At 41.6% G+C, this 13,054-nt stretch overlaps 1 protein-coding gene across 1 annotated transcript in view; it reads right to left on the bottom strand.

Annotated features, from left to right (window-relative positions):
- The window catches only part of LOC310958268 (protein sidekick-1-like), a 241,874-nt gene that overhangs the window by 111,262 nt on the left and 117,558 nt on the right, over nucleotides 1-13,054 (bottom strand). Inside the window, exon 5 of the mRNA XM_083929123.1 lies at nucleotides 9,728-9,861. Within this exon, the coding sequence (XP_083785249.1) occupies nucleotides 9,728-9,861 (134 nt within the window). The remainder of the gene's footprint in view (nucleotides 1-9,727; nucleotides 9,862-13,054) is intronic.

The raw sequence follows: 13,054 nt of genomic DNA on the forward strand, positions 1-13,054 counted from the left end.
AATGACCACAGCAAACAGCTCAATGTCCTTTCCCTCTCATTCTATTTCTATAGTGTAGACATGAACGCTGCAGAACTGAAGAGAGTAAGAGAGTAAGTAAAGTTTATTATCTCGAAACAAACCAATGGGAAGGATCCATCGAGTTTATCTTACAGTACCAGATGTACAGTGCTGGGAAAAGCCTGAGAGACGCTCCGTATGTCAGGCCCTTCGTTTTCTATTTTGCAAAGGCACTAGTGCTGCCAAGACAATTTTGGATTGTTTTAAAAAGAAGAAAAAAAGCCCACACCTTTTCCTCCCTATAATCAAATGAGTCAGAAACAGCCTGACCATACTCCAGCACTGTGGAGACTGCTATGCCAGCCTAGATCCATCAAAACAATTATTTCCAATCTTTAGTTTGTCAAAACCCAGGCTGCCTACTCACCAAGGTTTTGCTTTGTTCAAGCATCAGTCTAAGACCAAAGGATATAAAGAGAGTGCTGCAGGGTTGAATATTTTTGTAGGCAGGCCAGAAGTTGGTATCACCTGGTTCCCTCGACAAAACAACAATGGGATTTTATTTCGACTGGATTTTAGATTACTGCAGAAAATAAGCTCTGCGGCGAACAAACGTTTATGACACTTTGATGCATGTTTGTTCAGCAAGATAATCTAATAAGCCTAAATGCAGCTGCCAGTTGTAAAAAACACTAAGCTATAAACAAACTACACCACCCACTAGCTTCCAACTGATTTCTTGTGTACTGTGTGATAACGTTTGTAGTTTCATTCAGCCACTTGTTAGCGAACGCCTTTTTAAGACAGATACAAGCTTCAAAACGCATGAGCGTATTTACTGACATATATTATGTCATACAACAAAACATTCAAATCTTTTAAGCCTGTGTTAACCGCAGACCTTATTAAAGGCATCTAACCAAAAACGTTACAATTATGTGAAACAAAGAAAAGCTGCAATTTCTCCATATCTGACCAACTAGAACTAGTGAATCTTTGGCATTTTTCATATAGTAATAATTATCTAAATTCTTGCATAATAATTTTCTGCTGATCAATTCAGTTCTCAGTTTGTAGGTTCTGCGCTGGAAATAAAATGCACAGATATTTCAGGTATGCATTCTTCAATGTGTAAATGTTATTCAACTTCAGGGTCTTTCATCAGATTCCAAAACACTTATCACCTACAATTTGCGAGGGTGGCTTTTTGTAATATGTTTTCCTTCTACCATCAGCATTTAGCATGGATATGTTTTGGAAACGTCATATTCTAATTAATATAATCATTTAACACTGTCTTTCAAAAATAGAAAAGACACATTCTTATCTGATCTAAAGGCCAGCTGCTGATGCCAGTCATAGTTTAGCACACAACATAAATAAATTCTACACAGGAAGGTCTCTGTTAGCTGAGGAGAAAGTCTGACATCTGACTGTAACTGTGAAATACTTGATGCATTTTTATCTTGCTATGAGATAAAGAATATTGGCAACTGCTTCCAAACATTACCATAGATTCTTCAGGTTATTAATCCAGAGCAGTCATTTGAGAGAGAGCGAGAGAGAGAGAGAGAGAGAGAGAGAGAGAGAGAGAGAGAGAGAGAGAGAGAGAGAGAGAGAGAGAGAGAGAGAGAGAGAGAGAGAGAGAGAGAGAGAGAGAGAGAGAGAGAGAGAGAGAGAGAGAGAGAGAGATGAGAGAGAGAGAGAGAGAGAGAGAGAGAGAGAGAGAGAGAGAGAGAGAGAGAGACAGTGTCACTGTTCAGTGCGTACACCTGCTCTTGTATCAGGGTTGGTGAGTTTCTGCACAGCATCCAATTTTGCATTTGTTTTGTTTGTAGAGGTCACCAGCCAAAAAGTCTCAGAATCAATCCTTCACACGTCTGTCAGTTCTCTCACTGATATGAACTAAATCTCCTGAGACATATTCCCAAAACAACGCAAGAGGCTGCAGACTGTCTATTCACATAGAGCACACTGAGGCAGATTGTGGCACAGATGATTATGCTGCCATGTTGGTTAGAGAAGTTCTATGGTGTTCGCTGAAGCCTAGCAAGGCACGATGCAGCAAAATGCAAAAAACACTTTAGCTCATGATGAGAGCTGCAGCACTGGAAACAACAAGTGCACACAGGGATACAGGGGAGTCTCTGATCCTGTGTTTAAGCTTTTAAATAAGGGCTCACAGGTGTCTGCGACACTACAACAAACAAATACACACAAACATGTGCATACACCAAACCACGTGCATACCACCCCACACAAACACAATCACACACTCACTTTCTCCAGGGACACTAAAATACCTCCAATTAGATGCGCCACAGAACAACTGGGATGGGACCTAGAGCAAAGACACACGCACACACCGCGCACGCAACACACACACACACACACACACACACACACACACACACCACACACACACACACACACACCACACACACACACACACACACACACACACACACACACACACACACACACACAGTCGAACACATGCACCGAAAAATCCACAACAGGCTCTCATTTAAGAGTCAGTGATGTGGAAAGGTAACATCTGGAAGAGAGGGAAAGAAACAAATGACACAGAGACACACAGGCATGCATAAAATAACGACAGAAATGTAATAACCGAGCACACATACTTATACAAACAGGTTTCAGCTTTCATCAAATACATCAAAGGCATATTCATTTTGTTTTAAGAGACGGTAAGTTGTATGTCATGTGCCATATGCTGCTTGAATGTTCCAAGGGAGAGATTCCCTTTTCTCTTCTCTTCTTTCATGTTTCCCAAACAATCCTTTGTATATGTGACAGTGTGCGTGAGTCTGGTTACTGGAGGTCGGCTAAGTCACAGTCTATTCTTCAGCTTCTGACAAAAGGCCACTCCGTCACTTCTCATGGCCGCAGGGCAACACGTCTTGCTTGATGGAAGCAGGGGGGAAAGAGGATAAACGGCAGAAATGGAGTGATGTAAAATGGCTGAAACCAGGGCAGTCTCAAACAGGAGGCGTAATCAAACTCAGACAGACTCTCTTCCAATCACCAAGCCAAGGTAATCAAACTCAGACTCCCACATCCTCCCCATCACACACATGCAGCAAAATGATTGAGGTTATCAAAGGTTATAAGGCTATTTCACCATGCATTTATGCACTCGGAGCCAATATATCCCTTAGCTCTCTCTTCAACACTCTTCTGTCTTGCGCGTCTACTTTCTGATTGCTCTTCTCTATATTTGCGCTCTATTCAGCTGCTTGACTATATACAGTCCTTGAGAAAATAACTGCTGGCTGATGCCTCTGTTCTTTATTCAGTAGAATCAAATTTATAACTCAAATCATTAATGTGCAGAACCACGAAGCTTCAAAGAGGGGCTGGGAATTTTCAAACAACTTCATCCAAGAGAACTTATTTCTGGAAACTTTGTAGAAAGTTTGTATTGACTTCCTCCATAGAGTAATTATGGAGAAACAATATGCAGCATTTTAAAGGGGATCTACACAGATTGTATTCATCAAGATCAGTTCACTTGTGATGGGAAGTGCTGCTCAGCCTGTGAAAAGAGATTTGAAAAGTTTTCTGTGGTTCTCGGGGAAGCTTTGTCAAGCCACCAAAGTTATCTCAGCTTGTCTTTGGAGAATAGAAAGCCAGTGCTACAAACTGGTACTGTGGAATTTGTGAGCAGCAGAAAGGGTCTAACAGCAAGGTAAAATCAATTGCCTTTGGAGACTAAAAGAAGGGGATTTTGGCCTCTACTGCATTGATCTAAAAAAAAAAAAGAAAGAAAAAAAATCGGTCTTGCAAGTCCCCAAACTTCATGGAAGTGAAATAGCAAACCCCTGGAGTTCCTTTTGCAAAAGGAAGCCCTCAGTAAGCTGTGCTTCTATGTGCATGTAATATTCTCAGCTATTTTTGCAGTTCAGCAATCATTAACAAGCGTGACATTGCAGTCTTCTCTAAAGATAAAGGCAGCTGATCAACTATTGAGCCCAGAGCTGAGATAGCATTTAAAGTGCCACAGTAATTATAACAGCATATGTGCGTCTGCCACAATCTCCTACCCCTCTTTTTTCCCGTCTCATCTCTAAGTCTGCCTTCTGTTCTTTCCTTCTGCCTACCCTGCATGCCCTCTACTCTCCTCTCTCCTGTTGTTCTATACATATGAGAGATCCAGGCATGCGAGATCATCACTTCTTTATCTTGAGTTGTGTCAGGTTTCAGACCATTTTGTCCCGTAAAGTGCATGTCTTTGATGATGTATGGAGTATGTCTATATGTAAAAGTATGTATATATGGAGTGGTCCTGGGCATGTAACTTTTGCATGTGTACATTTCAGTGGTGATTGCTCTAAGACTGCAAGGGAAGCTCAGCTTTCCCTAAAATGACACCAAAAAAATAAGTGGTGAAATATGTAGTGCTGTGTGTACATTTTATTGACTAAATACGCACTAGAAAGCCTTCATCTTTTGTTCAGAATCAGCTACTTATCACAGGTAACTGGAGCAACGTCCTTCTCATTCATCCACACAGCGCTTTACACAGTCGGATGCTCAGCTTCTACTGACTTCAATGGAGAAGCGTAGAGCAGGTTGTTCCACTGCAGCGAAACTAGACGGGTATTGGATAAATGCTGGGCTTTGTCCCGCCCATCGGACGCTCAGCATATCTGGGGGTCTATGGGACAATGGGCTGGACCGAACGCTCAGCTTCTGCATGATAATTGGATGAGCTGTCTGAGGCGGAATCCTTTTTTGATTGACAGCTAAATGAGCAATCAGCGATCTTGAAGAATAAACATCCACTGGAACATTTTTCAAGTTTTTCATTATGTTGTTCTGAACTGATCCGGAGACTTTACTGATCCTCAGCGACTTTGTATTTGTTAAAAAGGACTAGCGTTGTGTTTGGCGACTCTGTTCTGGCACTCTGTGGTTACTTTCCACGTCACTCACACTCACAGGAAGTCACACTTTACAGTAGCCTGGCGCAGCAGCTCCAGCTGGGCCAAGGCAGTTTAAGCAGCCTAGCTTTAATGGCCATTGAGAGGACACTGGTCAAGTCCCTTGAAAAGACGCCTAGTCGGTACGACAAGGTCAAAGATCATTTTCATGAAAAGGAATGAACAGTAGGATTTACATTTAAATAAACAAACACATTCATGATGTAGGCCGGAAAAATTAGCTTCCCCTCCTTGAAAGACCAGCAGACGCCCCTGGTACATCTGCATGTCTGTGTGCTTTCATGTGCGTGTGTGAATACTCCCTCTAGTGACTACTCTCTTCTGGGATACTTTGCTGCTCTAATGGTCTGAAGTACCAATCTACAAAGACCTCCACCGCTGTGAACTGAAGGGAAGCACACAGACTCGCCCACACTCTTCTGGGCAACAGGGAGACTGACTGCTGTTTTGATTGACAGGCTGAGGTGTGTGTGAATATGAGTCGGTGTGTGTGTGTATTAAAGAGGAGGAGAGACGATAGCAGGTATGCTTGGAGCTTTATTAATTGGAAAAGGGATCCTCATCCGCTGTCACTGACAGAAATACCTAGAGGCCATTTGAACTCTCTTTCTTTCTAATGCAAACACGGTGAATATACAAGTATATACTGTAACTAACTGACCAGATCTGCACAACATGGATCTGAATCTCCCTCCCTGGAGTGGCTGTGCTGATGTGATTTGTTGCCTTGACTTGATATTTGGACAACTTGTACAGCACATGTTCTTCTTTGAATATTTAAAATTCATCTCTCTTTCAATCTGTCATGTTCAGTACGCAACGATAACTGACTGAAAATGTCTTCTGTAACACCATATGTTGTCGGCGGCGATAAAAAAAAGAAGCTGTTTATTCTAGAGGCGAGCTGTTCTTTCAGTGATTACAGTGTGTGACCTCTCACCAAGCTGTTGAGTTGCTCTCAATTGTGGCAGTTGCAGCTCAACTGTGGATGATGGTTAGTGCTTCATATTTTCAGCAGTGAAGGCCACACAGTGGTCAGGGACATGCAGATAATGGATCTGTCAAGTAGGCAGGTCATACAGCTGGTTGTGTACCACTTGTAGGCTCTTAAAGGCTTTGTGCGTTTCCAAAGTGTCTGGAGTCTGATTGTCAATCCTCACATAGCATGAATGTGACAAGCAGGTATTTCTAAAAGTGACAGCGTCTTAAGTGTTAAGTTTTGTGGCCAAGAGACACACAAAGAGCTCTTTCCACCAGACAATAAGAGGTTGTTGGTCATATTCTCAGTCTACATCCGTGACTCACTTCATTAATTCTCCTTTTCTGTCTCTTTCTCTAGCAGTCAGCTTCCTCTTGTTCTTCTCCGTTGAGCACAACGCCCAAATCAAAGTAAGAAAGGGAAGAATAAAAAAAGAAGTATCTCATTTATTCTGGTGAGTTTCTCAAAAAAAAAGACAACATTTTTAGAAATAGAAAGTTTGACTGACAGCTATGAACTTCTGTCTTCAGATCCTGGGCAGGCTGCTTAATGGAATGGAAAAGTGAAAAGTAGGGAGACAGGAAATGTTAAAAAAGAGAGAGAGAGAGAAAGAGATAGAGAGAGGAGGTGCAGATGAACAACAAACTTGCATGAGTCCATTCACATGTCTTCTTGTGTTTACCTGGTACCAGTTAACTGCTCGTCCCTTCAGTTGGAACTCATTTTCACGAAACTGACTTTTTTCCTCTGATTTCCTGCCAGCAGACTGATGTCTATCACTGTAGGCCCAATCTGCTGCTCAGTGATGTCTGCTCGATACAGACATCTTTCTAATTCAAATTTATAATCTATTATTGATTTTTTAAGCATTGTTATCTTGCTATGTAATCGGTTTAGTTTGCTAGGTGGAGAACATGTGTAATATGACCCTAACTCATTCACGCTGCAGCCCCTTTTCCATTCCCAAAACAAACCAACCCACCAGTGGGCTGTTAAGAAGCGACTAAATCAAGCAGGAAGAAATGTTTCTATCGTTTGTTCTTTTCTGTTTCATATGTTGCACTTTAGCTCAATCCACTCAAATCTCTATAATAAATAACTGAATCAAACATGCTTTATAACAAAGGGTTTTTACCCAAGAAATACTTATGGTATAAAACACACACTGATAAACAGAAACAAACACACAATAACACAAATGCGTATGCCGGCGTTTATGGCCAGAGCCTGATCAGTGAAGCCTAACCATACCCCTTACGATTCCTAAAAAACACCCAAGGGAGTACTCCACTCTGACAGCTGTAACAAGGTGCTGTGTGTATATTTATGTGATTGTGTGTGTGCATTTGTGACAAAGGGTGCCAAAGGATACAGCCCTGTAAAGGGAATCTAATTAAAACTCTATACAGCCACGAGGGACAGAGTGCTCCCTACCTCCCTTCCCCTCTTCTCATTTAGCCATAGTGAACACTTCAGCTGAAGGACTGTTAGACAGTAGAGTATATCCTCTAGCCTCCAAGGAGAAGTGAAATAGTTAGAAGGATATAAAGTAATTCAGCCGTAAAGGCCGTGACAGCAGCAGGAACACGGACGGAGAAGCTAAAAAAATCCACCAAACGTATTAGTTCGTGTGAGGGTTGCCTGTTTTTTCCTAAGGTCGCACTCACACTGTCCATCCGTACCGTGCCCAAACAGGTTTTACGGGTAAAGCCTAGTTTGTTTGACCAGTGTGAGTGCAACCGTACCGCGCCTAGTTGCTGCCCGCTTGACGGCCACGGACCGTTGGGGAGAGGTGGGCTTTTGTAAAGCACGTCTGCAGATGAACGAGCACGAGCGTGCGCACGTGTACGAGCACGAGGCCTACGGCGGCTCTGACGTCATTTTATGTGTGCCTGTTCAGACATAGAAAAAAAAAAAAAAGACGGACCATGCGCGAACATTTAAAACAATGGCGGCGAAAGGTTCACGTTGGTGTGATTGCGGAGGTGGAGTGTTTACTGAAGATTTCGGCCGATGAAAATATTTGAAAACAGTCGGACAAGACGCGCGCTTTTGTTAACAAAGTGAAGCATCGCGATGATGTCGATCAATGCGTGTGCCGTGTTACGGTGTGATGACGTATGGACAGGCAAGAAGCATTTCGCGCGAGGCCCAGGTAGTGTGAGTACAAACGGGCCTGGGCGGCGGGGGAGAGGGAGGGGGGCAAGTACCCTAAAGCAGGGGCATGGTACGGACGGACAGTGTGAGTGCGCCCTAAATGAACAAAAGGGTGCATGCCATTCACTAACCAAAAACAATAAATTAATTTAGGAGTTTGTAATTTAAAGAGGGCTTGCCTGACTTAACATTCAAATGTATATCAGCAGGAAATGAAAAAATACGCTTTTAATATTTTAAGTGTCTCTAAAATAAAAAATAAAAATAAAAAGTATCTCGATCAACGCTGGTGTCTGGGATTTAGGCTATAATAATCAACTCATTTTATCATTAAGGGAAAAATAGTGCAGTGACAAATAAGGTTGTGTGACATTTTGGATCTGATTTCAAATTAATAAAATACTACTTAGTAAAACCGAGGGTAACAACTCTTTTATTGAATGTCGTCTCTTCTTGGCCTTGATTAACCTCTATGTGCAAAGCATTCAGGTAGGAAGGTTTTTCAATTTTAGCCAGATGATGATTCTTGCTTCTGCTGGTTAAAGCAACAAATGTCAAGCAACAGGTAATATATCAGCGGTGAGTAATTAACATTTATGCCAAAAGGCCAAAATAAAACTTGGCTCTCCAGGAAGGTGTCTGGTCTCAGCCAAAGTTACATTTAATACCTTTTAAGACCTTTTTAAGACCTTTCCCAAACTTTTTAAGACCTCACCGGAGCTTTGAGTTCTAACTGGTTACATCAGTGAGAGACTTTAACATACATTAACTACACATTGATTGAAAGAGGAGCAGTAACTTATGCTAATAAGGGTCAACTTTCAATTTACGAGGAAATGGGATTCATCGTTATAAGAACAGAGGGACAAACAATTCAGCTGTCATGAATGGGACGTAAACGTTTGTTAGGACTTTACTTTAGAACAAAACTTAGAAGACACTGGTGAATGAGGCCCCATAGTCTTCACTGATGAATCGATCCATCTGTGTCACGTTGATTTCAGCTAATTGCATCTCACAGTTGAGCTTCCAATCAAATGATATCATTAATTTAAGCTTCTCAAGTGAATGGACCTCCAGTATTTGGATCACGTACTTAACAAAAAAAATAATGTGTGCAAAGCTAAGTGGATTTTTCTAATGTGTCAGATACATATTTAACAAACATTCACATCCACTGCTGCTCATCTCCATTTTCTCAGGTTGTATGTACGAGTTATCAACAGTAATTACGCCGCTGCCTTCTGAGCAAACATATAGTGCAGATTTCACCAGAATCTTAAAGGTTTTTAGTTATTTTATAAGCAAACTGGATTCAAAGCCATTCAAATGTTATTAAAACCCAAACCTAGTTATGACACAGAGATCCCAATCAAACTCCCCAAAAGCCTAAAAAAGGTGAAACATTGTCAAACAATGGGGAAGTAGCAATTTCTCAAAGACTCTGAAAATCTTTGAATCCACAATCAGTCATATTTGATTATGGAATAAATGAATCTTCTTACTGAGATTTTAATATGCTGCATGGTTTCATTTACTGATTGTGACTCGTGCATCTTGTTAATTAGCAGCTCTGTTTGATATTACATCAGAACCGTTGAGAAACATGCAGAATGCGTATTACCTGAGATGCTCAGGTAGACGGCGGGACTCGTCACGTTCTCTCCTGTCATCTCGTTCACCGCCTCTACGTAGTAACGCCCGGCGTCTGCTGCAGTGGTTGCCAGGATGACCAGCTGATTGTCCAGAGTGATTGCACTGTGGGGAAAAAACAAAACACAGACAACAAGAGATTTGAAAACACAATCACAACAACAGCAAAATGTGCCTCCTTCTAGCTTTGCTCTGTCTCAGACAGGAACATTGCTCAAAGTAAGACTTTGACAAAAGGAGAGTATTTGGTACATGGATCATTTAGAATTCACAAGGGGAAGGAAACATTGAATACATTCATCAGAAAGGAAAGAGGATTCGGAGAGCTTAAATAAATCTCTCCTCCTGTCTCAGATTGATATGTGGCTCATTTTGCGTCTCTTTCATTCTTTTGGCCATTCTTGTTGTTTGTGCATTGTCTCCTGTGCTTCCTTTTTTACACTGATCCATCCTTATTCCCCCACGTACCAGCAGCAATCAATACAGCACACACATACAATATACAGGAGCACACACAATCACAAACACAAGATCTAACACGGTTCTCACATGAGCACACAGCGATAAGAAACAATCACTTATAAACATACTTTGTGTGCTGCTGCTTTCCAGGGGAGCATAATAGGAAGAGTTGACTTTGGAGGGAGCCGGTGTGGGAGAGAATAGCAGGAGGGAGTCGAGAAGGGTAAAAAATATATTCATAGAGCTCAGATTTTCGCGTGTTTGAACTTGTGTGTCTGTGAACAGATGCCGCCAGGCAGGAAGCGCAGGTTGATGTTTTTAGTGATGCTTCTTGTTTTAACAGCATGTCAGTAAATGTAAATCTCCCAATATTCTAACCTGAGAGCTGACAGTGAAATAAAATCAATATGACCAAAGGGAGAATACAGCCTATTAAAGTGAGATGATAGCCTTTTATTCTTATAGACTCAGTCTGATTCTGCGCCCCAGCAACACAGCTACATACTATAAGCTGTGTTAAGATCGTGAAGCCCTGCAAGAAAAAAACTTAGGATTCATAAATAAACATAATGGAAGAAAAGATATATAATGCTGCATGACCCTGAACACTGCATATGTAAAGGGAGTGTGCTTTGATTCCGAGAGACTTTATTTTGAACAGAACATTTGCAAGTGTGTGTGTTTTTCTGCGAGCACTGTTTAGTAGTAGTGAGTTGGCAGCAATGTGCGTTCCACAAAACCTGATCGGCACAGTGCCAGTTGGGTGTGGTTTCCATGCCATTTTTATACGGCACACAAAGCGCTGCATGCCATTTATGCCGACTTGAATACAATCTTTACCACGTGTTCCAACAACAAGCAAGTCCAAATGGAAAGTGCAGTACCGTCCATGCCAACACTTAGAAGCTGGAAAAGATTTAATTAAAGTTTACCACAGCATCTTGACCACCTGCTGCTCATTGATTATCAGATGATAACAGACATGGGGTCTTGGCTGCCACCTCATATGGTTCCCACACTCCATTTAGGAGGTGCTGCAGTGTTATTCAAAAGAGGCCAAACTGAGCGTAACCAATATGATCCACAATCATCCACAGCTTAGAGATGATTATGTTGATGTACCCATGAACATGAGATCATGATAGCTCTTTGCAGTATACGTGAAGGTGTTTGAATGTGCAACACATAGGATAGGAACTACTGATTGAACTATATATTGATTGAGAGGAGAGGAGAGAACATGGGGCTGTTTGACACACACACACACACACACACACACACACACACACACACACACACACACACACACACACACACACACACACACACACACACACACACACACACACACACACACACACACACAACATGAACACACTCACATACAGACAGAATTCTTCAGGTCTAATTTTATTCAGTGTGATTTCCCAGGAGAACATCCACAAGAGCCAGAGCCTCAACCTCAACACTGACACTATTTGTGTGAGTGTATGCTGCTTTGTGTGTGCATGCATGTGTGTGTGCACTCAACTGCATCAAACTGACTGAAATAGAAGCTTTAACCAAACCTTTCTCCTGCTCTCTCCGACAAGTTCCTGAGCGAGGATAGATTCTACATCCTCACCGGGGTCTATAACGCAATTTATGGCCGTTAAGCTCATTAACTGCACTGACCAGCCCATTTTATCGCATCTGTTTTGCCCAGCACATGCTGATTAATAGACAGTGAAGGCATGCTTCCACTTGCCTATATTTTCTGAGGGAGGAGAGCCTGGGTGGTTCGAGGGAATCTAAATCCACCAAGTTATTAACAGTCAAAGTCAAAGGAGCTCTGTGGGCGGGTGTGAAAATGCAGAAAGACCAATTAAGATAGCATATTAACATCTGAAAATTTGTTGAGTTAAAAGTCTTTGTTCCTGCAGTATTTTTCCTCATTTACATATTCCACTGTCTGTGCTATTTACATGTGAAATTGCTTGTGATGACACTGGCTGATGGCTACAGCAATTTGCTTCACATTTTCATTTGTTCCAAATTGGGAGGTCTCGGGCTTGATTCCCATGAAATCTTCACATGGAGCTTTCATTGCAAAAAAAGCAGCACAGAGGCAAGAAATTAAACATGTCAATAAGAAGTCAGGCTATAGAGATTAGAGCACCTAAATTCAGGTGGATTTCCCTTCAAAAAATAATAAAATGTCCCTTTTCATTGTGAGTAGCTGGAGGGTGGTTAGAGGAGCTCATTCTTAGACTTACAATACAGTCAGACACACACACACACACACAAATAGGCGCGTACACGAGATTCTTTCGTGCGTCTTTTCATTCTGACTGAATTGCAATGTAGTTGAGATTTAATAAAACATAAATTCAACAGCGACTTTCTGCCCTCTTTTACTTCTGCATTTAATTAAACTGGACAAAATTGTTCTGGCTTTTAATTAAAGACAAACTCAATTGTAAAACAGTGCATGACTCTGCATGCTTATGTGTGTGCATGTGTGTGTGTGTGTGTGTGTGTTTGACAGTTTATCCCCAGGCAGATGAGGGAAATTAAAATACAGTAATCAACTACATCCTATTCCCCTCTCCCTCTGCATTCCTCATCCCAGCTCAAATAATAAAAAACAGCCTGTCTGACTCTCTCTTATATCCCATTTTTCATTCTCCCTCAGATTACAATCTGCACATTTCTTTCTTGCTTTCATCCAATTTTCTTTGTATTATTTTCTCTCTAGCTGTCTCTCCATCACACTATCCTCCCCCCTGACTCTGTTCAACTGTCCTGTCTTGTCTCCCCTCTCTCCTCCCCGCTTACTCTTTTGAACCAAAGCACC

Source organism: Echiichthys vipera, assembly GCF_963691815.1.
Source record: "Echiichthys vipera genome assembly, chromosome: 2".
Classification (NCBI taxonomy): Eukaryota; Metazoa; Chordata; class Actinopteri; order Perciformes; family Trachinidae; genus Echiichthys; species Echiichthys vipera.